Source organism: Oenanthe melanoleuca, chromosome 2 (genome assembly GCF_029582105.1).
Source record: "Oenanthe melanoleuca isolate GR-GAL-2019-014 chromosome 2, OMel1.0, whole genome shotgun sequence".
NCBI lineage: Eukaryota > Metazoa > Chordata > Aves > Passeriformes > Muscicapidae > Oenanthe > Oenanthe melanoleuca.
Genome location: NC_079335.1, coordinates 50,311,095 through 50,338,933, shown reverse-complemented (window position 1 = coordinate 50,338,933; position 27,839 = coordinate 50,311,095). Strand labels below are relative to the sequence as shown.

Genomic DNA, 27,839 nt, shown 5'->3' with positions numbered 1-27,839 from the left:
TGTCCTTCTTAAATGCAATAATTTTTAATTTTTGGTACAAGAGACTGAGATCCCAATCTGCCTATATACAAACAGCACAGAATTACAAAAAGAAGGTTTATCTAAGTCAAATTTCTTAATTTTTATTAAATTCAAAACTGCAGGAAAAAAACCACAAATTTCTAAGTACAAATAAAAACATATCAGCTAAAATAAAATGGTTGTCAAGTTAAAACCCTCTTTCCATAATTTTTCCTTCCTTGCTATTGCCCACAGTATCATCTGAACTCCTAGAAGTGCTTAAGAAATTCATTTTATCTTACCAACAGGATAGTAAACTGTAAGTTTACTATTTAAAAAAGCAAACTGTTTAGGCACAAGGTGGCAGAAGACATAAGCACAAATATCAACCATGCTTTCCTCAATTTGTCAGTAGAAATTCAGGTGTGCTACAGGCCTGCATGGCATTGAATTCAGAATGTCAGAGCTTATTCAGTGAAATGAGGGCTTTTTTTTTTTTTTTTCTTTTTGTGTGTGTGTGTGTTAACAGTTTGTTGTGTCTTTTTTTCTCCCATAAAACAGGGAGAAGCTGTTTAAGTCAGTGGTATACTTTACTGTTCAGTGCCAGTATTCTGGCTAGAAGAGTGGCAAAAGTGACAAAATGGGTTCCAGCACCAGAGAATGCAAAGTAGAGAAGCTGTAGTGTGAAAAAGACTGGTTTATACTTGTGTTGTCAGTGTAATTAATAGTCTGGTGACCACCTGCTAAGACAGCATGACAAGCAGTCACATGCTATTTGAAGATATCAGCTGGGCCAGGTCATCAGCAGCTCTCCCAACAGAGCAGTGACCAAGGTGAACTAATGTCTGCTGCTCTTCCAACTACACCTAAAGGAACTGTCAAACAGAAAATTAAATCATAAAAAATTAACACAAGTGTTGTTCCATATTCCAGATTCTACCTTTTACCCATCACTTGATACTTGCCATTCTAATAACAGGTGCAGTTCCACTGTCATTCATAAATACAAAATTTTATTTGCACTTCATTAGTTTAGAAAGACCACAATGTTTTTCAATACCACAACATTCAGGACACACCAAGTTATTCAAATATGTATCTACTGATTTACCACAGCTAAACTAAACAGTGCATTTAATAAAAGATATACCAAAGATATAATTCACAAGTTCATTATCAGACAAAATCCTAACACAGTATTTGCTTGATGGGAATAATTTCCACCATTAGGAAAGAAAATAATTTTACCTTAGGTTCCCTTCCCCCATCCCTACAGATGTCCAGACAAAAATACACATATATATATTCCCTAACACAGGAAAATGTATCATCTTATTTTTATTTTTTTTTCTCAAGAATTTGTCTAGGACAGCAGCACTGCTTTTTTATATCTTCTTTTAGAGCTTGATATACCTCCATTCTTTTATTGAAACTTAATGATTCTTGTAACCAAATTTATGTTTATGCAGAAAATCATATATGCTTTTTCAAAGTGCAATCTTAGATCTGCACCAGGTGTGATGTCTCAGTACACAAAGAAAGGGTGCAGCATTAAACAAAATAAATAAAAGACTGCCAAAAATTAAACTTAGCTTTTCAATAAGTCCAGTCAGCAGAGGATGCTACAGCCAAAAATGTTTTCACTACATTAAAAGGAAACATAATGCTGATTATGGAAGCTTTGTACATAAAGTCCTCTGTTTTTAAAAAATTTGTCTTTAAAATAGTTAGCAAAGCACCATATACTTATCTTCATACCAGAAGAGCTTCTGCCTGCCTGTTTATAATAACAAAGAACTATTACAACATTTATGTCAAGAATAGGTATAGATTTAATTTCTCCTCCTCCTCAACTGGATGTGTGGCAAACCCCCACCGACTGTACAGTATTTATAACACTGGGGCAATGAATGAAACATCATTGTGAGGGAGAGGGGTAATAATTAAATGTTATAGTTGAATCCTACATAGGATTGCATATTTGCATATTTACAAGTTAGTGTGTAGCTCTGACTCGAATAACAAAGTGCAACGAGAAACTGCCAAATGATTGTAGTGCAGAGTAGTACAGATACTTTCTTTACCCTCCTGCTCATACTTTTCACTCTGGAGGAAGTAACAAGTCAACAGCAACGGACATGTGGCCTTGGAGGAGGCAGTTCTGGTGGGATTTCTGGCTCTGGCTGCAGGGACAGGATACTGTTGGACAACTCATTTCTTATAACATCCAGTGGCATCTTAAAGAAAAAAAAAAATCACCTGTAAACAGTCATCTGCATAGAAAGAAATCATTTCAAGAGTCCACTGATAGCCAAAGCTTCAATTTCAGGGTCTTCTTATTAGTGAAATGCAGTGGTAAGCAGTCCATGAACTGCATCATGCCCACCATGCATTATCCAAAAATTTCACCTAACAATCTGCACTTGCTCTCTGTCCTCCCAAGCATGTGCAGTCATTATTTAAACACTGACTATTTGTGTGACCAGAGGAATACTACCAACTGAGTATTTTACCTTTTTCAGAATGTCATCAACAAGTTTTAGAAATATTTCATCCACATTAAAATTATCCTTGGCACTTGCTTCACAGAACCGCATCCCAGTTATTTGCTGTGCAAACTGATGGGAAAGAAAATAAAATAATTCCATGAGGATATGTGCAAACAGCCATAGATAGCAAATATATCCTCCTAATAAAACCTTAAAAAAAACCCCAAACACAACTTTCCCCAAATCTGTGATGGAAGTCTAATTCAATTAATAATCCTGAATCTTCATGGTACAAGAAATTTTGCAACATATAGCTAATTTTTGCTTAAAATAGGTTTATTGGAGAAGTGCTCTGCATTTTTCCAGACTTAATTCATGTATTCAGTTGACACATATTGCTGCAGACTGCCAAAAAGGAAGAACTTGTCAGAACAGCTAATCTCTATTATTCAAAATGTAGAAAAGGGAAGTACAGATGCAAAAATTAGCCTTGACTCCAAAAGTCTGGAATAAGCCTTCACTTCCAAATGTTTGTGTATGCCCCTACATTGTTCTGGTCAAGATGGTGCTGAGTATCACACTACAACAAACACACTCTCTTGCCAGGTTCCTTAACACTTTTGGGGTTGCAAGAGAACAAAAGGAATGTGAAAACACAGGTGAGCCAAGTAACCAGGCAGGGCTGTTGCCCACAAAGATTTCCTAAGTAGAGATCTCCATTTGTGCTTCAAGTCTTCACTATGTCCCCTTTCCAAAAAGGAGTACTCCCTACACTACTGTGTACAGTGTAAGCTGACTTGTAGCTTACTCTTTCTTTAGACAGAAGACACACCACTCCAGCAGGAACACTTATAACTGCACATGGTACACAAATAATCACCATATGGATTTTGAGAGACCATCACCACTCTCAATATGCTCCCTGCATCCAACAGTCTGAACAAGAGTAGCCACAGACCATCGCAGCAAGGCAACAACAGCTTTGCCTCTAGATCTGTCCTTACCTTCTCCCCCTGCTGCCGAGTAATCTCTCGATCAACTTCACAGTCCAGTTTATTTCCAACTAACAGAAGCTCTGCATCTTCTGAAGCATACTGCAATTAGAACAGTTCTAATTAACTAAACCTAGAAACATAAGATTTTGTAATGCAAACACAATACAAAAAAGGGCAATTCCACTACTAAGAAAGGAACCACACTGACGAAGTTTATAGGTAAAGTTCTTCCCAAACATTATCTTAAAAATTTTCAATTTTTAAATTCAATTTTTAAAATGTGACTTGAGAGCTAGCTGCTCTAGTTTATCTAAGAATGAACACAATGACCTTATTTCACAGACAGGAAACAAACCCCCCTCCCTCCACTGCAAAGGTAAATGAGCAATGTTACAGATTTTCACTGACACTTCTAACTGGGACAATTCTAGTTCAAGAAAGCAGGAATGGACAACCATTTTGTAACAAAACTACATCAATGCTAAATCCTGGCTAAAAGTAATCAGTGAAAATTAGCTGACAGTAGTTTATTAGTTCTAAATGTTGTACAGATGCTGTACATTTCTTTGAGGGGAAAAAAAAATCCTTGTTAAAAAAAAAAGAGTATGTAAAAAGAAAATACTTAAGGCATACCTTATCAATCATTTTCATCCATTTTGGTAAATCGTCAAATGTTTCCTTCTTGGTGATATCATACACCAAAATAATTCCCTTGGCACTTCTGTAATAAGCTGAGGTAATGCTGTTGAATCTCTCCTGACCTGCTGTGTCCCTAAGAAGCAGCAGCAAACAGTGGCACAAATATTTCACCAATTTGTAAAGTACAGAATAACTGTTTACATTTTAATAATAACACTCCCACATTCATTAAAGACACTACATTTCCTTTCATATGCAAGAATTTCAGAAAAAAAAATGGAGCAGAACTTTCCATCATAAAAAGTGTTCATATTAAAACTAGTTATCCCATACTAACATCATGAAGGAAGACCACCAAACATTTCTACATGTGTCTGAGAGTGAAGCTATCCAATTAAAATGTACCAGGAGATATAGCTGGTTTTGTGTTATTGGGGTCTGTTGGTTGTTTTGTGGACTTTTGGTTGGGTTTTTTAACAGCCCTGAAAAAATGAAAAAAAAAAAAAAAAAAAGATACATGCTTATTAAACACATCCACAGACCCAAATATAAAATGAGCAATGCACTGATCATTATTATTTGAGCTTTCAGATTCTTTTTGGACCAACCACAGCAATTCAACCATGGTTCTAAAATCACTGCAAAACCTACTGGCACAGAAGTGAGTGGAAAGAGTGAGCAATCACTAAGTGGTACAACTCTTGCACTAGATACCTGGCTTTCACACTTACATCTACTTTATCTGAGGTGTGCAAGTAACATTGCCATGCTCACTGTCAGCACAGGGTGCATTCTGGACACCAACTTCCAGCAATGACACTAAGTCACCCACACTAGCTATGGCTTCTGTTCCAAAGTAGATGAGACAGAAGAGTTATTTTTTACTGAACCGTGAAAACTTTTGAACTGCTTTTAATCGCATCATCAAGCCTGCCCAGGGAAGATTTTTGGCAGTTATACTAAAAAAACAGCTGGTGCATATCCTAAGTCTTAAAATGTGACTGGCATCTCAACTGGAAAGTAGTTTATATGGTGCTCCAAAGTGATCAAGCATTTGCTGCTTGAGTTCAGCCCCCAAAATCAATGGATAATTTTGAAATTTCACTGTTAGAACAAGTCAAAACATGGATCAAAATTAAGAGCGAAGTGAGGAAAATTGTGTGCATGTGTGTTAAGACTCAAAAGTTCAAAATTAATCCTCTTCAACAGTCACATTTTAGACAAAAGGAGGAGAATGAACTTGGGAATGAGATTAACAATGGAGACCTGAAACGGCTGTTACCAAAAAAAAAAAAAGGTCATGTTCACAAAATGCCACATTGATTGTCCTTGAAGATTTAATCCCTTTAAAGTTCTATGCACAACAAGCAGTAGAATAACTACCATAAATCTATCTTAATCTGCATAAAATCTTTAGGAATTTCAAGCAAGTTTCGAAGTGAAGTATTTAATTTGCCCCTGAAATTGCCAAAAGTGTACTTGATAGCAACAAATATTTGCTAGTGATTTTACAAAGTAAAGCAGTGTCCACTAGAAAAAGGTTTGGAACCTCTGCTTCACAGCCTGTGGGAAAATATACTTCACTGCAAACCAATGACACTGCAACATGGGGCAGAAGAGAACAATTCCTATTGCATCCATTTTTATTTTATTTTATTTTTATTCAAATCCCACTCTCAGAACTTCCAAATGACATTCATATTAGCCTCTGGGACCCTACAGAAAATGAAAATAGCTAGTCTATTTCAATAAGGTCTAGCACCAGCAATAATGAAGACCAGTTTAAGATGGTTAATTGGTTGTTTTCTTATCACTAATGAGGCATTTTTTGTAAAGCAGTACAAGTTCTGGCAGCTGAAATTATACATAGATAACATTACTTAGAGCAAGCAACTCTATATTCTTTTCCATTACTTCTTTGCTACAGTCAGATTCATTTTTTGGAAGGTTCTTTGGATGTTCAGTTTGTTAAAAATTTAGTAATTTTAGTATGAACCGTTGATTTTCCACATATGGATAACATTGCTCTAGTGCTTATGAACAGAACTGTCAGAATTATGAACTCACAGAGCAGCCCCAGCCACCTGTTGCTAATGCAGCCTATTGATAAAAGTGTATTAGGGATGGGAGACTCTAGTTCCATCATTCTGAGCACAGATAACTACATGGCAGGTGGAACAGCATATCTCATGTGGGAGAATAAATCAATTCTATCTTTATTTTCAGAGTAATGGGAAAAGTAGTTTTTTGGTTTTGTTTGTCTGTCAGTTTGTTTTGCTGGCCAGTCTTTTCCCTCTTTTCTGTGCCCCTAGTGGAAAACAGAAATAAAGAGGGTATTTCAGAGTCAGCTGTCTGTGCCTTCAGCTGAGTGCTAAGGACCTCTAGCAATTCCATCACAAGGCACCAGATCACTGAGTACATAAATTATAAAACCAGAGGAGGAACAAACACTTATGTTCAACTACCCTCCCTGAAGGCAGTCATCATCAGTGCACTGGATAAGTAGGCCATGAAGAGAACATTACAAAACTCCTACTCCAGCTATCTCCAACCCCACATTTCCTAGCCTGCTGAGTGCAACAAGTCCACCTGGTACTATCAGCTTCTCCTCTCTCCACAACGCTCTTTAAAAGTTTACAGCATTCCTAAGCTGCTGCACCCTGTGCTCCCATTTGTGTAGGTCCTTCACCCAAATGTCACACAACCTGCAGTCGCCTTGCTGGCTGTTTGGGACACACCACACACTGTGGCCAGCCTGGCTATCCACTACCCATAATAAATGGCCAGATGACCACTGACTGTCACCTGAGTCACGCCCATTACACTGGATTATGACAGACTTTCTTTGCTTTGCTTGAAGTCACTGACACCCCCACATTTCACCTCTCCTCCTGCAGCAGGTGGAAATCAAACCAGTCAGCAGGTTTCTGATTGTGAGCATGATATTCTAACCCTTATTTCCTTTGAACAGTGGAAGAAAATAAGCTGAATTTGTTGTCTCTAACATTACCCTTACATTTTATTAGTCTTCAAACTATAAGGTGAAAGTTGGAAAACTATTTCTGCAATAAGTAAGTTTAAAATGCAACCCCAGCTACCTAAGCAAACTTCAGTTTGAGTATCAAGCTGATCTTTAGCATGGAAGATCTCGTCTTCTACTATATGCCATTATATTTTTCATGAAAATTCTTCCAGCAAATTCTTCCAGTGTTGAGGAAAGAATGACAACCCCCAATGCAGAGCTAACATTAAAAGCACATCCAACTTCAAATGCCTTCTTCTAACATGCAGGGCTGGAGCAATTATTCTTGCTATACTATTCTCATGGTTGTAGTGCATGCCTGCAGCTGGAACATTTTAGTAAGGATAGCTATTGAGGCACTAGTGAAAAGCTGGGAGATGGCCACTGTTTAACTGGGCTAACAGTATACAACTTCATGACTTTCATGAGTGATACTAAGTGCTACTAGTTCTTTATTTGCTGCTGGCAGAATCAACACAATAGCAGCAGTCAGTTCAATTTAATTCCAATTAAATTAAACTCCAGAAGTTCAAATAAGTTACTATAACTTATACAATGACTTGGCATAACTGAAAAAACCCCATCAGATTATTTTTCTTAACAATAAAAGAAGTTTTTCTTCTGCTGATTTTTTTTTTCCAAGAAAGTTTTCTAAATGAAAAGCACTAATTTGTAATCAGAAACATACAGTGTATGACTCCTCAACCAGCTATAATATACAATTAGAGACTCCAACTGCTTGACTGTTTTCTGCTTCCCAAACAGAAACTAGACATTGTACCAAAAATACAAACATACATTACAACAAACAAAAGCAAATAAAAAAATCACACAAAGCCCATTTTCAAGTGTTGACTTGTCATGTTCTATGGCAGACTGCATAAAACACAATACAAATACAGTTAATCTTAATTAAAATATCTTTGGATAATTTCTCTTTTACATAAATGTTCCCTGTGTCTACCTAAACCAGTTGAAACAAACACATGGACAGACTCAAAACTGTCTCTAGCTCTCTAGTTAAATTAATTTTTTATGAGTAGTGATGTAAAGTGGCAATAGAAGTGAAAATATTTTGAAACTTATGCAAAAACAACACTAATTTAACACTTTCACATGCTCTATGCTTCTATGGAATTTATAGGCAATATTTTAAAAAATGCTTTAAAGTCATTTTAGAAGTTAATTCTATCTGTTAAACAGATTTTTTTCCTCACACAAACCACAAATACATTTAAGATCTTTTATTCTATAAATAATTTATTTCAAAGGTACTGAACCAAAGAAATTACTTTCTTATATATTCTAGAACAGGGACTTTCCAAGACAACTGTCTCCTAGAAAACAGAGCAGGCAGAATGTGAATTTTTTATGAGAATGCACTGGTTTAAAACACCTCCAGGAGCAAATCAAGCTAGTTTTGTTCCCAGGTCGCTGGCTACCTTCACCATTAAACCTGCAGAGGTATCAGAGAGCTCCCCTGGCCACCCAGCAAGGAACTGGGAGCAGTGGCAGGGCAGCACTGCTTCCCACAGGCAGGTCTTTCCTTTCAGAGGGGGAGCTGGAAGTGACTGTGTCAGCTGCTTGTGTCAGAGACTGCCCAGATTACTCAGCTGAGGGGGCACACCTTCCTGTCCTGCTTCAAAGCATCAGTGAGGAGTTCCTATTATTTGATCCAGTTTTCCAGCTTTGAAGAAACACTGACTCACAGATGCTTGGATTTACCTGGACACTTGCACTATCCAGTAGTTCTGGTTACTCTACCTCCTGACTTGAGCTACATGCAGGTATTCCTTCTCACAGGACACAGGAGCTTGTGTCTGCCTAGAACTGCAGGGCAGAAGCTGATTTACTGTATCCTACCACTTCTGGCAACACAAGGGGATACTAACCATTCCAGGTGGCACAGAAAAGGTGGATACTACTCTCTGTTCTCTGTCATTGCATAATCTAAGGAGTAGAAGGTTTTTTCCTGACTGGAAGTCAGGGAAGTAGGGGAAGCAGGGAAGCTAGAGGTGAGAACAGACACACCTCTGTGATCCTCAGGGCACAGTTCCCCATAATGGAAGGGACACAGGAGACAAGTACTTTTGTGTTCTACTCTCCTAATAGCAGCAGGTGTGAAAGCTGCTTTCAAAAGGACGTCTTGCACACTTAATCTCTTGAAATATTCAACACTGTACTGTTGTAATGTATCTTCTGATAAACTTGAGTGGAGGAGCTTTGTGGAAAACACTTTGCTGATAGTGCTCAGGGGAGAGACAGGTCAAGTGACCATAAAAATACCAAAGTAAACTTTTTAAAAACCATTCTTGTTTGACTGTGGAAAAAGAATCATCAGATTACTAGAAAAAAATAAGCAAAATTTCATGCTTTGAAACGTAACTTCAGTCATTTTAAGAAAACAGATAAGCATAAACTTCAGAAATTACCTGTTCACTGAATAAACAGGTCTTTTTAGGTAAAGTTAATGCAGTCAATGTATTTAGCACTACCAGGAAGTATGAGGCAGCCTAAATTCCATCACTGTGTAGGTAAGAAGGGAGACTGACTTATGCTCAGCCATGCAATTGAAGTCTGCATTTCTAAACTTCCAAGTGTTTGACTTGGTAAATTGCTTTCCTCTTCAATCCAACAACTGGAGGTATCATAAGGACTGAGGTTGTTCAGCCTGGAGAAGAGGAGGCTCAGGGGAGACCTTGTCACTCTCTACAACTCCCTAAAAGGTGGCTGTAGCCAGGTGAGGGTTGGTCTCTTCTCCCAAGTACAGGTGACAGCCCCGAGTTCTACTAGGGGAGCTTTAGATTGGCTATTAGTCCAAAAGGACTGTCAAGCACTGACACAGGCTGAGCACCTTAAAAGACATGCAGACATGACCCTGTAAAGATATGCAGACATGACCCTTGGGGACAGGGTTTACTGGTGGACTTAGCAGCACTGGGTTAATGGTTGGACTTGCTGATCTTAAGGGTCTTTTTAAACATAAATGATTGTGTGATAGTAAGAGTTTGTAGATAGGGCCAACAACATACACAACAGAATTCAGAATGAATTAGCAAAAGTTGTGCTTATCTAATTGATTTTCTAAAAAAACTGGATGTATGCCAAGGCAGTTTTAAAGATCAAGTATAAGAACAAAATTTTAACAGGCACTGTTGGAGAGAAAGTGACACTTAGGAGCAACATATCAGGTTCATGAATTTTATCATATTTTAAAATATTATCTCTTTACATTGTGCTTTCCTTGCCATTTTAGTAAGGCTTCCCAGAGAAGCAATCATCACATCTTAGGAACATATCAACTTTTAAATTCATTTTTTAAAGTTTCCTATATCATACTAGCATATTCTCAATATGTGGAAAATAATGGTTTAAACACTTCTTTTCCAAAAAACTTCACTCTTATAATATATTTATTTAACATGAGAAATTTTTATAAGCTTAGCACATTTCACAGTAATGCACATTAGGCATACATTAGCATCTTCACATCAAAATTTTTTGTTACCTCTGTCAGCTCCAGCAGACCCTGGCTAACAATTGCTGGCTCAACTGCCAGTCTTGTGGTCATAGGTTTCCAAACAGGGACAGATGAATGAAGACATGCCACTAACATTCAAGTGTTAGGTGACAGATGAGACCAAAGATGAAGCAGCAGTTAACTCAGAGGGAAGCAAGACAGACACATGGTGTGACAGACAGATTTGATGGTGACCTGCCAAGAGGAGTTAGTAAACTGAATTCACTGCATCCATGTAGTTAAGAATGAAAAACTACCAGAATATCCTAAAAGTGTAAAAAAAGAGAATATTTAGAGCTTCCCCACCCATGGATTGTTAGCAGTTTAAACAGTTCAACTGCAAGGCCAATTATACATCACACACTGTTAATAAACCAAAGCTAAGTTTCTACATAGTAGTATGTAAGATTAATGTATAGAACATAGCTGGTTTATTCTCTCATAATTATGTTTATGTATTGTACTACTCTGCAAAACAAAAGTGTTAGCTCAATAATTTCTAAACAATAAAAATAGTATTAATCACTAAAATGGAGAACCATTACCAGAAATCATGTAGCCTACTCCAAAAAGGAAGAGTTTAGCTCAGCCTTTGAGCTTTCTGTAGTAGGACATCAGTACCAGTAAAGGTATAGTCTTATTTGCATGGGATTGATTTATTTTTCCATGCTGTTTAGAGTGGATATGATTTACTTAAGTCTTGAATGCCCTTCACTTTGAAGTTACTTAAAAACAGTGTCAAAGAAACAGCCTATACCAAGTTTTAAAAAAACAGTTCAGAAAATACTTCACAGTTTGCTTTATAATTGTTGTTACAATGAAGGTCAGTTTTAATCAGTCCAGAAAAATAAAGAAAACAAAATATACTTTCTCTAGTGTCTATTTAATACAGTCAACTTTTGTTGCTTATAGAACTTCTATTTCTTGTGTAGGTGATGTCATTCTTCGAGGAAAAGGGGCTCAAGGCCTCTGTGATGCATTAATATTTCAGTAATTACATTCATGCCCTACTTCTAACTTTATCTCTCCTTCTCCTCCTTTACCCTTACAAAAATCTAAGAGCTATTTGGTTTTGTTTAAGTCTTGTGGGAATGGAGGAGAGAAGCAATAGGGTAAGAGCTAAACCAGCTTATAACAGTTAATAGTAGTATTAGACAAGCATATTAATTCATGCTAGAACATAAAAATTAAAACATACTGCTGGTTGCATGTTTGTTTTACTTACCAGATTTGTAATCTAATTTTCTTTCCTCTTAGCTCTACTGTTTTGATTTTAAAATCAACACCTATAAATAAAATACAGTAAACAGAAAAGGAGGAATAAGAAGCAAAAGTAATGAGGGTGTAATTATTATTTTTTGATACTTTTTATTTTTTAGATCAACTTGTAACAGTCTGAACAAGCAGCACTACAGTCAACTCAGGAACATCATGGGGCTTTGACAACCACTATATAGCCTGTGAGCCATCCAATTTGGCAGCATCACAACATAAACCTTCCACTTTGTGCAAAATTTCCAGCAGCAGGTAAACCCAACACAACAGTGAAACAACAGGCATAGTATGACTGTTTCTCTCCTATTCACCTCGACTGTCAAGGACAAGCCTGTTCTACTTCCAACTGGCACAGATGCCCTGGAGGCATGGAGCAGAACCAATCCCTCCACATCAGTTTTGCTGTTTGTGAAGCAGGAACAATATAGGTCTGGCTTCCAGGAGGGATGCTTAGCATCTGCAAAGTGCTGTAGCAAAGTGCTGGAATTGAGGTTGGTTTATGAGGAAGTTTGTCAAGACTGTCATTGTTAAGTCCTGCAAATATTTACTAGCAAACTTCTTCTATTCAAAGAGAGTATTTGACTTTTAAAATTTGTTTTATACCTATATGGTACTTTTATTCATCATCTCAAAACTCCAGTCACATTTTGAATGCATGCTAAATATCAAAGATAGAACCATAAATACTTTGTTATACAGAAAGATTTAACTTCCATTAAAAAAATTATGCTGGCTAGCAACACATAAGACATTGTGGTCAAACAATACCTAGACACAAAAGATTACCACCTTAACTACAAAAATGTATCAGGGAATAAATGTCCTAGAATATGAAAGATTTGTAGATTGTGAACCTGTTCATTTTAGGATACATTTGTATGAAGGTTTTTGCTTCAGTTCTTCCTTCTACACATCATCCCTCCTAACAGAGCTAAATCAAAAAGGAAGAAATAAAAATAGACATGAGAACAAGGTTCAGACCTTTACACTTAAAACTCACACAGAAACGTAGATGCATGTGTTGGAAACACTTTTGCTATTTCATGTGCAATTGTAAACTAAGAACAGGGATGAAACTGAATAGGAAAAATAGTTTTTACTTCTTCTAACAAAAATTACACATTTTCCCAAAGACTACCCTTGCTGAAAGCTGAGTGTCCCTGCTGATATTAAGAATTGAGACTGAATTTAACTTTGACAGAAGGAACTGAACCTGGCAATTATGTCCATATTTTTAGTTTGCAGAGCAGGTGGACATTGTTCAGCCAGATTAAAAAAATGGAAGGATCACTGATCTTCATTCTCCTAAACAAATATCCCCTCTAACAGCTTGCAGTTGCATATAGCATATTGATAAAAGTAATGGTCATCACACCATGACATTTGTCCTCATTTCCCATGTCCTTAATAATGTCTAGCACACTTAATCACCAGTTCTTGGAGAGAGATTCAGAACATATGATATCTGTACTTCACTTAAAAACACGTATTTCTTTCAAACCTCAGGAGTTATTGTGTTAAACTGATTTGTACTAAATAGTCTAAAACTTTAATGGCAATTTTCAAGTATTCATATGCAAATTGATAAAAATATTGAAATTATTAAAATTTCAAAGAATTTCTTAATCTTAACTTCAAGAAATCTTTTTGTACGCTTCTGAAAAGCAGCTTAGTGCAAAAGCAGAAGAGAAATTATCCAGCTATGTTCTAGTATCCAAAGTGTGTGAAATGAGAATTATTGTAGTTCTAGTCTAATAATGATATTTTTTAAAGAAACACACATCCATTTCTACTGTTATAAGCCTTTTCTCTATATAAATGCATTTAAACTATAAAATGCAATTGTCTTAATAGTAACAACTTTTTCTACAAGATAGTAACTTTACTTAATTAATTGTAATTGCTTGCCTCAAACCTCTCCTGTCCTCAAGGAAGTTTGAATATAACTACCCAGACATCTCAATCCCAATCCCCAACCCTGCCATTCTGCCATACATGACATACTACGATTTGCCATTCATCTGATGTTGAAAAAAGTCTAAATCACCTCTGATCCCAAGCCAAGTGTTAAACCAAAGGAATTTTGTTTAAGTTTCAGTAACTAAAAAACAGAAATATTTTTATGGAAATTGTTTATACAAATCACTGCTGTCTTACACAAACCAAAAAAACAAAAAGCTCTTGTTATATTTTTAAAAATGAAATAATTAACTATGGAGAGAAAATCCAACTGTTGTAATAAACCATGTTTTCAACATGGGACTTCCTGGGATTAGAAGACGCAATATATGAAAAATATGAAGTAGAAAAAAGCCTGAATATTAAAGAGATGGTTTCAAAACAAATAATATGTCAACAGCTTTCTTACTTTAAAGGCAGATCCTTCTATTAGTTATCTTAGAGTCACACCATTAAATATTTCCCTACTGTGAAATTTTGCAAGGAATAATACAAATAAGTAACAGTTTTGGAAAAGCAGACAGAATCATCTACAGAATCATTTGAATCATTTAATACTTAAGTCAGACAGAGTGCCAGAACTCTGCAAAGGTTGCTCAACTACTTTTTATAATTAGTAATGCTCTGTAAGCATCAACACAATACCAAAAGCTTCATGCCTGCCAATACTGAAGGAAAAAATCTGGCAGCTTTCCTTTTGCACACGAAGAAACAAATTCCTAAGCCTGTCAGGTTTCATTAGCATGTTTCATCATAGACTGCCAAAGCCAGTGCTTCGACTTTACATACAAATTAGTAATTCAATTAAAACAACTACACAATAATTTGTTTTCCATTTCAATTTCAAATATTGCATTGAGTTAAGAAAAAGGCCAATGAAAGAAATTATTTAGCTTGACATATGTTAATGGAAACACCTAAATGAAAAGTTTTGCTATCCATATAATTACTCAGGCATGGTTTTATATACAGTTCAACAAAACAGAAGAATCAAAAATTACTGTTGACAACTGCATTAAATCTGAATAACATATCTTATAAAAAGAAAGGATTTAAAAAAGCTCTCTTTAGCTGTGACTAGTTTACCAGCAAACTATCAGTGGCTAGCATGCTACCTAGCTTGCATTTAAAGGCCTGCTGGCTAATTTATTGTCAAGTGAATAACAAAATTTACACATGCCAAGAAATCCAGGAAGTGCATGTGCTTATGAGCATACTGAAGCATGCCATTTGCCAGGTCACAGTGATGTAAGGGGAACCAAAAGGCTTATTACAATCTCCCCTCCCATCAAAAAGTCAGCCTTGTCTCTATATATCAGGTTTGCATGGACAACAGGAAATCAATAATTTTCCAAAATTCTTACACTCAGACAACAAGTAAATCCAAATTACCATCTCTCTTTTCATGGGTTTTAAGGATTAAAATTGTGTGTGTTTTGGATGTCACATTTTTACCCTTGAAAATTTTTTTCTGGAAAGGCCTTTTTCAGGAGTCCAAACAAACATCCTCCAAGAACTAATGTAAAAGACACACAAATACAGATCTCAGCCTCAGGTCTGGGTTTCTGATTTTGCATTTATTTAAGCATTTGAAACATACTGATTGAACTTTCCCTACAACTTAAATCTGCAAGGGGGCTCTCCTCTCCCCACAGGCTAAATATATATCAAATAAGGAATTAAGGACAGCAACACTAAGCTGGTGTGTTAAGTCAAAGATTTGGAACATTTTATTTAATGGACACCATCACTGTTAGCAGCACGTGAACTTTGGATGAAAAACATACTTCATGCAAAGAACATCTATTACAACGTGGGCTCAACTGAAGCTATGCCTCCCCAGGAAAAACAAAGTGCTACGAGGATAGAAGGGTTTAAAAGTCTATTAAACACACAGCCAACCTGTCTGCACTCCTTTCAAAACTAAAAAGACTTGAAAGAAAGAGAACAGAGACTCAAAACAGAAGCACACTGATGAAGTTCTAGATAAGGCAAGTCACTGAGGATGACATCTTTTGTCAATGAACCAAACTTGAGACAGAAATCCTACAAAAATGAAGCCTAGCCCAGAACTGACTACAGTACATTAATTTCTCGCCCCAAACAGGAACTGGAGGCTATCTGCTAAATCACAAACTGAGATAGGCTGCACCCAGTTGTATCCCTTTAAATCTAAAAGTATTTGTTCAGAAATAAAATAGTAAAGAAACTTCTTAGGATGCATTTTATGTTTAAATTTGCAACCTTTAATTTCCTTTCATAAGAGACCGAAAAAGAAAGTGGAAACAGTTTTGCTTAATGCACACAGAGTGACCTTTCAGTGGACAAGATACCCAGCAACAAAGTTAATGGAAGAGCTGGGAAAACAGATGCAACTAGAGCACAAAAAAACCCCTCTAACTAAAATCAATTCCAATGGATTCAATTTTCAGAGGCCTATTAGTGATTTGCATCAAAGTAATTCAATCAGTGAAAGATAATCAGACCATGCTTAAAGAAACACAATTTAAAAATTCAGAGGTCATATGCCAATTAACCCTTAAAACAGACATATAATTTGAAGACTATGACAGGTTATTGAATTTGGACATCTGACAGCATTACACAAAAAAAATTCTTACTTCTGCTACATTTGATAACTGAGGTCACATGAGTTTTGAGGTAACAACCATCTTTATTAGTCCTGGTTTGTAACACAAACACCTATCCCAAAAATGCTAAAGTCAGCGAAAAGATGCTCAAGAGCATGCCTTCTGATTTCTATCATCTTGCTTGAGATGAGGACACAATAAAAAACAAAAAGTACACAGGGAGGATAAGAAAAGGTTACAGAAACTGTTACCCGGAAAAAATACCCAAAACCATTTTGTCTTGTTTTAATCAAACTCTAGGGCAAGAAGTCAATTTTTAAAACACAATGAAGTGGAAATGCCTCTTTCAAACTGCATGTTACAAATTTAAAAATTCCAAAGAAGAAATCTGGAAACATTTAGTGCTAAATGAGATTAAAGTATATTTGGGGATTACTTTAGAGGCAGGTAAAGTACGTTGCCCACAGAGCTTCAAGCATGTAATCCTAGAACGATTAGCATGCAGACATTTGAGACTGCTTGCCTAAAATAAAAGTGTACCCATACCTCAACTGGCAACTGGGCTACAGACTAGAATAAAACAGATACCAATTTTCTTTTCTTTCTGTGTAATATACATGCAGTGACTAAATGCTGAAGGTGTAGTCAAGTGATTTTTTTTTAAAAAAAATGTCCAATATATAGCTTCTAAACTTTTCAAATGCTTGGTACTTCCCAATTCAGTGAGAAAGGAGGAAATTATCATTTCTTTACATTCTTGTGGACTAACTATAAAATCATTAGACTAAGAAAACCAAAGCTTCTGACACCATTTAGGATACGAAGTTCAAAGCATGTACCAAAATGCTGGGAAACAGAATGAGGTGGAAGAGGAGATTGGAAGGAATAAAGTCTCTCTGTGGCTTCATGAACAAGACTTATCCTCAAACTTCTGATTATAAAACAGAAAAACACACTGAGCTACTGGTTAACAGCTACCTGGCCTGAAGGGAAGACTGAATGGAAAAAGAAAGGTTATCACTATGCAGATTTTTAGAAGGCAGAACCTATGAGCATTTTGTTTTGGGTATTAAGTTTCCCTCTCCTTGGGATATCAGCAGAAATAAGTTGTAGAAGTGCTGCTAACCAATTTCCAGAAGTCCCTGAGAATCCTATGGCCCTATTTTCTTTTTTTTCTCTTTGCTAATGACACGCTCAGCTGTTCACAGCAGAGACTGAGCCTGACAGCTGCATTCCACTCTCCTTGCAAACCTAACTCCCCATTTGACACCATTCAAGTGGCCTCTTCACTCTGCCTGTTGTTTTATTTGTGTATTCTCATATATGTCCTGACTAGGGACAACAAGGCTCTCTGACAGCCCTGTAGTGTTGATATAACCCAGTGCCTGAATATTTCTATCAGCTGAAGTTAACATCTAGTTCACAAATGAAAAAAACAGAAGTTCAACTTCCAAGTTTACTCTTCCTTGTAACCTCTTGCCAATTAAAATACCTGTATCTCCACAAAACCCTATTCCTAAACCCTAATAATTTATATTATCTACCTACCTTTTCCTGTTTTAAATGACAGTTTTGTTCACTTATGAGGATTCAAATGATTATGCATAGGAAACCATTGCTGACTATACCAAACGCTGTAAAATACACTTAGTTGAAACATCTGGGGCATACAATGACTGGCCAGGTGTTTTCACTTGCTGGAGTCTCTATGTTGTCCATTACATGTGACTACACTGCTCCTAAAGTTAAAAGGCAGCTTCCAGGGGACTCAGGCTTCTGTCATAATTTGCACCTCCAAAGACAAACAAGGAGGTTCATACATGCTCCCTAATTATCTTAAGGTTTTGTGTTTTTCTCTGAGAGTTTCCAGCCTCCTGCTTCTCTCTGTTTATAGTTTGGCAAGAAACTGAAGCACACCATTAATAAGGTATTGGTATGGTTTATTTACACTATTCTGCACTAGTCAAAAAGCCAACACATAAAACCAGATGTATTAACACCCTGGATATGCGAAAGTAACAACAGTCACAACTCTCACAGAATTACTCATCCCTCATCAAAACTTCCTTTTTTTTTAATAAAACAGCAGAAATTTCTCATGTTCAGTTAAGAGCTGTTTCTTGATTAAAGCAAGAGCATTTTACTGTTACTTTGTCATGATGTGGTAAACTAAGAAATATTTATTTCTACTCTTTCTCCCCTCTCCCCACAACAAGTAAGCTTTCAGTGCCACCTTATTGAAGGGGGGGAATCTTTAAGGAAAAATTAAAATTAACTATACTTGTCAGAGAGCCCACAGGCATACACAAGTATATCAAATAAAGAAATGTTCTTTTAGTTGACTCAGATTACATCAAATTACTAAATTAATTTTTAAGCCACAGTTTTGACTTACTGAAAAAACAACAAATTATTAGTAAGCCACATACCATGTTTACAGTGCATGTGAGAATACTGATTAGATAACTAAAAAGATTGAGGAGTAACTGAAAAATGACATAAAGAGTACAACGAGTAGTCTGACAGTCTTAAGTGAAAATCATTATGTTATATGACAAGCTTATGGGGATGAAACTGAACATTTGTGCTGTTAGCCCACATTTTTTAAGGATTAAGAGAATGAAGACAGGTTTGAACTGTGACAAAAACCCCAAACATATGCATACATACAGATAAAAAGGTATATAGCTATATATTTGTGTACCATATATAAATGTCTATATAAAGACAGAAGTTGCCTTGCTTAAGAGCATTCTGATAGAAGACAAGGCTAAATTTTCCACTACTGCTATTGTTTATTTGATGGACATTAAGAATTTTGCACAGACATGGGTATTTTAAAAATAAATAATTGGAAAAATACCACTTGAAAAGAAAAGCTATGGACCTCTGTAAATCTCAGGAGTTTCCAACTTCCATACTACCTCACAGGAAGGTGAAACAAGGGCAAAGAGCATTTCTGTGAAGTCAGAGGAGTCTTGAATTTACATGACACTGATCTGCATCCCTCAGGTTACAATTAGCCCAGATCACTAAATTCCCATCTTGATCCGCAACAAACCTTCCCATTACAAACTCCTCTATTATTTTGCTTGTAAATGAGGCCAGAAGGAAACTTTAGTGTTTACCACAAGTGATACTTTGGTTTCCTATGAACAGCAGCTAAAACAGCCAGCAATGCACATGAACTGCACCGGCATTGTCAAGGGCAAGACCTCTTTCCTGGGATGAGTTTGGACCTGGTGGAAAAGAGGTGAAAGATAAGACGAGGTCTCAAGAGACTTTACATACTGAGCCAGCATGTAAAAGAAAAGCTGAGGAGCCCAACTTGATTTGAGGAACCAGGACAATCAGTATCCTAAGAGGTGAGTCAGTGCAGGGCCTCACATTTGGGAGTGCAGGAACCTCAGGTTCAGATAATAAAACCCCGAGAGAAGAGTAATGTCTGCAGAAAAATTAGATTGACAGGAAATACTGCTGAGTACAGGAATTCTGTAGGTCTGCCACGGAAGAAAAACAGCAGGGAGACTGGGAATGAACTAAGAATTGGTGGATTAGGTAGGACACACAGCCATGAACTGAGCAGTAGCTGGACAGACGCTGGGAAGAGAGCAGAGGCCACTGAGTATTTAATAAAGGGACTCTGATGAAAAAGAGGTTGAGACAGCAACATTTAAAAAAATTAATATATAAATTTAACATCACGACTATGGAGATCTGAATTAGGATGTATATTAGGATGTATAGGTGGGATAAGGGGGTGGAAGAAGCAGAGGCAAACACTGTTTCTTCCCCCCCATGCTTTAATCTTCTTAAAAATGTGGCAATGAGCATTTATGCACTACCCTTGGAAAGATCATTCTTCTTCACACCATATTTGGTGCATATTTTTTTTTAATTGTCAAGTCTGGAAAATTTTCAAGTGATAGCTTTGGATTCTGCTCTTGTGTGAATAATGAAGGCAACAAATAATAAATGGAGATCAAATTTTACTTTAAAAGAAAAAGTGTATTTATGTTTCTTGACAAAGCTAATATGATCCAAATATTACCCCTGAATAAGTTATTATTCCATTATAGTAAGACAGTAGATTTGACTCTGGCATGGAGAGAGCAATTTTACATTTTTCAAATATCAGTAAATATTTGAGCATATTGGGTATTCTCAGTGCTATGTAAATAGCAGATTTAAGGAGACACAATATTCCATGGAACTAATTTAATGCCCAAAATAAATACATCAAAAGAATTTTAGATCAACAGCACATTGTGTGCTGTTATGAATAATGTGTTGAAACCTGCCAAGCTATTTTTGAACACTTTCAAATAAGTTCCATATCTAAGCTGAGACTGAAGACATGTTGATGTGTTTTCATTACAGAATTTTCTTTACCAATCTGGAGACATAGTCTTCTTAAACTAGCATTTAAATACTGTATCTTTCTTAATTGAATCCACACCATCCCTTTCCTGCAGAAATGCTCCACTTTACAATAACATGGCACTGTTACAATAACATCAGCTCTTAGGGACAGGAGACAGAAAGGGTCTTTGGGAATCTGCAATTCTGCCACTGTCGGAGAAGTCCTCTGAGTAGCCTCTGCTTTCATACAAAAGCTTAAGGTACTAAATGTTGTTCTTTTTGTCCTATATGTCCACAGGTTTTAGTATAAAAGCATGAAAGCAAGGTTGAGACCATTAATATCAAGGTAAGGAAGTAAATTTGTATTCTAACACTCCATTTTTGCTAATATAAGGTACAAACAACAACATGCAGTTTTTTGGTTGGTTACAAGGCCTTTTCAAATTTAATATCAAGGTGTATATTCAGTTTACGTAACTGGACCAGTCACAGCATTTTTCACTGTTTCAAAACACATTCTCCACTTGCAAATTCTTGAAAGCCACTGCAGTTAAGTGGTAACAAAAGAAGAGCTTTATGATTCCAACTTTGTATTAGAGGCTGACCTCTGGTTGTTTTGGAATGTGGGTTATTTTCAATCTATATGAAATGCAAATAGCACAGGTTGTTTTTTTTTTTTTTTACTTTATAGTGCAAAAAAGTCAGAGTACGAGCTGACTGTGAAAAGCTCTTTTATTTAGCAGTCAAAAGATCAGGAGGAATCTCAACAGCTCTCAAGTTTAGTCTGAGGACCTTGAAAGAATGCCATTACTATCAAGTTCTTCTACGTGTATTTTGGCACAAGATGATTTCCCTATGCTGCTTTATGTTGGCACATTTTGTAAAACAAACATTACACAACCTTCTGTCTAGCAGCATATCACTACTTATTTCCTGTTTCTTCCCTAAAATAAGGAAGCTTCTCTGCTTAAATCACTGTCTCAGTTATTTAGGAAGTCAGTTTTGTTCAAAAGGCACCAGCCTGGAAGTCTGGACCGGGGTCTAGACCACCTCCCCTCACTTCCCAAGATTCACAGCAGGAAATTAACCTCAGTTATAGAGAGCAGCCCAGACTTTATGGAACCCTTAATGTGGGTCAACCTAAAGAAGATGAAGGAGAGTTAAAATCAATGTCTGGACCTGGAGAAATTATAAAGAATACATTCCTCAATTAACTGTACTTTAGTTGTACCACCAATTCAATTAATCTGTTCATCTAGACAAGCCATCAACATTTCTTCATTACAACTCATCCTTTGAGGATTAATACCTCTGGTATGCTATCACCATCTTTCTAACTTTTACAAGGTTAAGCTGTCAACTTCAAACCAAAAAACTTATCAATATAACACTGTTAATCTGCACTACCACATCTGGATTCTTAGCCTAGGAAAAAATGAAATAACTGGTAAAACACACATTAAAACAGAAGTATGAGTAACTGTGCATCATTTTGCTACAGGAAGATCATTCTCAGTTTCTAAAAGGCAATACAATCACTTTTCATCAGATGTTATAAATTCCCTCACATTCCAAGCTACAATTAAGCTCGGCATATATATTTTCCAGTGACACAGACTTTAACAACCACCTTGCTGCAATACTCAAGAGTTCAACTCCAGGGATAGGACTCTAATAACAACACAGACTAACAAGCTTGTTTTCCTCCCTTTACACACTTGTGTATTAAAACACAGCAGGCATTAAATTACCTCTGAGTCTCTCAGAGATGACTAAATCATGAATAAGACAGCACACTACACAACTAGGAGCTTGCTCTCTAGTTAGTTGTATGAGGAGCTAAACACGCAGTGTTCTCAAGAAACAAAACATTAACCTCGGATCTAACATCACAGAGGGGTTCTTGACGAAGCCATAGCAGCCATCTGGAGTTAATCTGACTGCGGTCTGGAAGAGTAGTTGAATAATACATTGGAAGAGTACACAGAATACACACTGCAACTTTGCAACTCCTGAAATACTTCTGTCTCCTTACACGCAACACCTAAGACTTAAGCACAAAAACCTGCTTTACCAACCATGCCTAATTTTTTCTTTACACTGCCTGCCGTTAGCAAGGCCGAAACAGGACAGCCAGCAGCTTCTCAGAACTCGCAAAGGTAACCAGGACATCCACGATCTTCCCTAGAAGCGCTGCTCGAGTCCGGCACCAAACAAGCCCCTGCGTTTCCCACGGCCGCGGAACCCACCCGGGGGGCCCAAGCCCGCAGCCCCGGCGGGAAGGGGACGGGACCGCCGCGCAGCCGGAGCGGGACGGGGTCCGGGAGGGAATGCGCGGCAGGGGGAGCGGGCCGCACTGGGGGAAGGCGGGACAGGGGCCGGGAAGGGCGGCCGCCGCACCGAGCCCCGCGCTGCACCGGGGGAGGAGCGCCCGCTCCCCCGGGACGGGACGGGACGGGACGCGCTCCCTTACCCACGGTGGACTTGCAGGCCTCGCAGAAGGTGTCGTCGGTGAATCGCTCCATGAGGCTGGTCTTGCCCACCCCCCGCGACCCGATGATGATCACCTGCAGCTTGAAGTCGGCCGGGCGCGGCGGCTGCTTCCTGCGGCGGGACTGCCCCCCCGAGAGCGCCGGCGACCCCGCCGCCGAGCCCGCCCCGAGGTCCAGCCCGCCGCCCCCCGCCCTGCGCTGCGGCAGCCCCGAGCCCGGCTCCATCAGCGACGCATGCGGCGGCGCCGCGCTCCCTCCCCGCCCTCCCCGCCACCGGCGCCGACCACTGCGAGGCACGGGGAGGAGGGGGCAGCGAGGACGAGACGCGGCCGCCGCCCGGCCCTGCCCGAGGGGAACGGGAACAGCCACAGGAACGGGAACTGCGCCGCCGCCGCCGCCGCCGGGAGCGGCGCGCCCAGGCCCGCGCCCGCCCGCGCAGCGCCCTCTGCCGCGCCGGAGCCGCGGCCGGGCCGCGCCGCAGTGCCGGGGGCGGGAGCGCCGCCCGAGCAGCTCCGCCCCGGCCCGGCCCGGCCCGGCCCGGCCCGGCCCGGCCGAGCCGCTGAGCGCCCGGATAGCAGCGTGAGGAGCGCGGCCCAGCGGCTCAGCCTGCCCGGGCCGCTCCTGGGCTGGCCGCGGTGCGCTCCGCTGCCCGGCCAGATCGTGCTTCGGTCAGCGGGAGCTGCCTCTGCCGGACGGCGGGGTCTCCGTCTCCTCGGTGGCGGATTGGAGCTTTGCTCTTACGAGGAAATGCCGAGGGAGCTGGGCTGGTTGTGCCTCAGGAAGAGACGACTGAGAGGGTGTAAATACCTCGGGAGGGAACCCAAGAAGATCTCCGTGGTGCCGAGAAATAGGACAAGAGGCAGCGAGGGAAGCGGGTGCACAGAAAGTTCCACGGAACACAAGGAAGAACTTTTTCACAGTGCAGTGACCGTGCCGTGGAGCAGGTTGCCCAGAGGGATGCGGAGATATTCCCTCTGGACACAATCCCGTGCGCTGTGCTCCAGGATGACGCTGCTTGAGCAGGAGGTTGGACCCACTGTGGACCTTACTACATGACCCGTTCTGTAATTCTCGATTTTGTGACTGTCTGCTTTTGTCCCACCTAAATTTACCTTCAGGTATCAAGCAGACCTCAGCCCTGGGTGGCTCCTGTGTGTGGCAGCACACACGGGTCTGGGGTCATCCAGGAGTGATTTCACTGTCAGATTTCTGAACCTGGTACCTGCTTCCTCCTGGGCACTGACCTTTTTGTAACAACCACCTGTGCCAGCTCAGTCGTTCAAATTCCAAGCAGAGGAAAATATGGCTGTATAGGAAGTAGTGTAATAACTCATATGAGGGAAAAATGATCGGGATGAGTGCTGCTCATTTCCTCAAGAAATGTCTATCTCTCCAAGCTCTGAGGACAAGTTCAGAGAATACAGATATTTCAGACGCAGCTGGCAGTAAAGGGTGCAGAATCATAGAATGGCCTGGGTTGGGAGGGACCTTCAAGTTCATCTAATTCCAGTCTCACTGCTATGGGCAGGGACAACTTTCACTGGACCTCGTTACTCAGAGTTCCATCTAACCTGGCCTCGAGCACTTGCAGGGTTGGGGCATCCACAAATCCTCTTCCAGACAGGGATTCATGGTCTTGAGAGAAGCTGAAATCTACATTTCAGATAAAGTATTATGAACCTGAGAGGCACAGCCAAAGCTGGTGGAGATGTTTAGTCCCATTTTGTAGATTCTTACTACCATTTGTAGCCTAAGAAAATTGGTCAAGGGAATGTGAAATTTGGGGTACATTTAGGAAGCCATTGCCATACAGGAATGACTTTCTCTACACCTAATTTTCTTGACCAAGTGAGGCTATTTGATAGTTATGCTAGGTTTCCAAGAACAACAAACAAACAGAAAAAAACTCCAAATAAGCATATTAAAAAAACCCCACAAACTAAATGAGAACTAGAACCAATTTAACATTTTTCTTAATTGCCACTAATTTTCACTACTAGAAAAAATTCTTCAAACAAGTAGAACGGTCTAAACCTTAAACAAAAACCATATCAATCCCAACACTTTTTGAGCATTACATTCAGCCCACCCTCTCCTTACTGATTATCTGTAATGCTTTAAATAGGTATTTGAAGGGGCAATTCATCACTGAGAGTGAATTAATCTAGCAAGTACAACATCATAACAAGATAACCTTTTTGATTTGAGTTGGACTTTTTTTATCCCTTAGGTGAATTCTCTAGAATTATAGTGTTCTTCCAATTCTCTTGCTCTGATAGATCCTCAAGACTGCTCTGCTCTTCCTAAAGGGTGCAGGTCACTAGGTATGTTGTAGACTGTTCCTGCACATTCATTATTAGTCATTAGAGTAGCCTCAGTTCCACTCAATATTTTGTGTACTACCAATTCACTTTCAAACAAGGTAATTCAAGCAAAGCAATTCTGACCACCCTGTTCCTGTGCCTGCATACAAGATATTCAGCAACATTAAAATTTTCAGTGCTTCATGAAATGAATTGAACTGTGAATACCAGGCTTCAATTGCATAGCCATGAGTAGTTTGCATCATTTATTCAGCAGAAGAGCTTTTTCCTGACAGCCCACAGCTGTGGAGGGCCTGCAAACATGCAGTGAATTCCTTTGTGCCCCCAGTCTGTTGCCAGCCATTGCCACTGTTCCTTTTGCTCTCTTTGGCTGTTTGGTGGGGTCATCTCGGTAAGCATGCATGTATTCTACATGTTAGCTAGTTCCTGGCATCCAGACCTTTCACTATGTAACTGCTCTTAGTTTTATAAAGAGATTTATATTGGTTCACATACTTTCCCTAGATGGGAGCCTGTAAAAAGAGGTATTAAGAGTATGTGCATCAGTAGAATCTTACCAACATACACACATAAGAATATACTGATATTACTATACAGAAAGTTTTGGTGAAGCTGTACAACTTTTATGGCCTGAATTTAAACTCATATATAAACACAAATAAAAGATGAACATGGGAAAAAAAAAAAAAACCAATCAAAAACTAGCTCAAAAAACAGAGAAAGGGATGGGATTTTGATTTCCTTGTAATTGTTTGGTGAAAAGTAATCGATGTGCTTGTAGGTAGTGTAGTCTGAGTTGTGATGTTTTCATTACAAATTAAATTGGTATTGGCCAGCAGAAAAAAGGTTGGAGCAGAACTCACTGGGTTGCTACAGCAGCAGGGATGAAATAGAAAAGCAGCTTCTATCCTTTTGAAAAGCAAAGAAGCAAAAGGGATAAAAAGGTCCCAAACCCCCAAACCTCTCATTTTATTAATAAGCTTATGTATGGAAAAAAGAACTGTTTTAATACACGATTCAGCTCTGCTCCTAGGGCAAGCTGAAGCTAAAATTTCCATCCCTCCTCTGCATCCTAGACACTCTTAGGGCAGCCAACACGTGTTTTTGTTTAGAAATGTGAAGGGAGGCTTGCTTCAATGTGTGGAGCTGTTTGGAGATGTCACTTTGTATCTGTACATTGAGTTTCCACTAAACAGCCTTTAGTATATGTCTCCTCTATGTCATCTATCATGCCCCAGGCCTAAACTCTTCCTTTCATGCAGGTTTTTTTTGCCTTCTCCTACATCTTGTGCTCTTCTAGACTTGATTCAGGTGGAATTTATTTCAAGAGAATTATTTAAAAGAAAACACATGAAGTATTCCTTTGGAGAGAGGGGGCAGAGCAGGGCTGTTTAGATAGATCAGCTTTCCTGGCTTTCAAGCCCAGTCTCTCTAAGCTTAAAGGATATTGAAGGAATATTGATTGGTTGGCCACTGTTCCAGTGGAAGGAACTCTTGCTACTCAATTGACTACAACAGCATAGTTAATTTGAATGTCTCTTTAATCAATCTTTCTCACAGGTTGTACTGTGATACCTATGCCATCACATCTGAGCTATGTTGCTATTATAATTTATTTATCTTTTCAGTACACATCTGAAGGGGTACTGTTATATCCACATTGCAGGTGGGAAACTGAGGCCTTGGTATTTTTGGCTGTGTACTCTTTGATTGGAAAAATTTCAGATGGTTATCTCATGTGTTAAGTCTTGAGGATTTCCTTCATAGACTGCTTGGAATATACTGTTTTGAAAAGGGTGACAAAAAGATTTTTAAGACAATGGCAGTCAAAATGACCACATGACAGCTTAAGGTGCCAGAGTGATCTAAAAGTGGGATTTCAAAGGCTTCTGCTATAGTACATAGTACATATTGTACTTCCTACACTAGAAGAAATGCTAAGCACAGGGCTATAGCCAACATCTTTCTTTCCCAGCTAGCTCAAAATTTTATAGATATTATTCAAGATGCATAGCAGAATGCAGATTCTCTTTCCCAGATTAATATTCTAAGACAATCTCATATCAAATATATTTAAGTCAGTGACTTTTGTTAGCTTCATTGTCCTCTTTCTACCAGATGAGCTTGTGAAAAGATATCTATCTGCAACTTTTATTTCCTCTTTTATATTT

General features: G+C 38.7%; 1 protein-coding gene across 1 annotated transcript; it reads right to left on the bottom strand.

Annotated features, from left to right (window-relative positions):
- On the bottom strand, positions 1 to 23,752 carry RAB12 (RAB12, member RAS oncogene family). Its single transcript, XM_056483664.1, has 6 exons — positions 23,326 to 23,752; positions 11,891 to 11,951; positions 4,118 to 4,256; positions 3,494 to 3,583; positions 2,514 to 2,618; positions 1 to 2,237 (listed from the first exon to the last, which is right to left on the bottom strand). Exons 1-6 carry the CDS (start codon positions 23,567 to 23,569, stop codon positions 2,124 to 2,126), a joined length of 753 nt encoding a protein of 250 aa, XP_056339639.1. The 5' UTR covers positions 23,570 to 23,752; the 3' UTR covers positions 1 to 2,123.
- Positions 23,753 to 27,839: the final 4,087 nt, after the last annotated feature.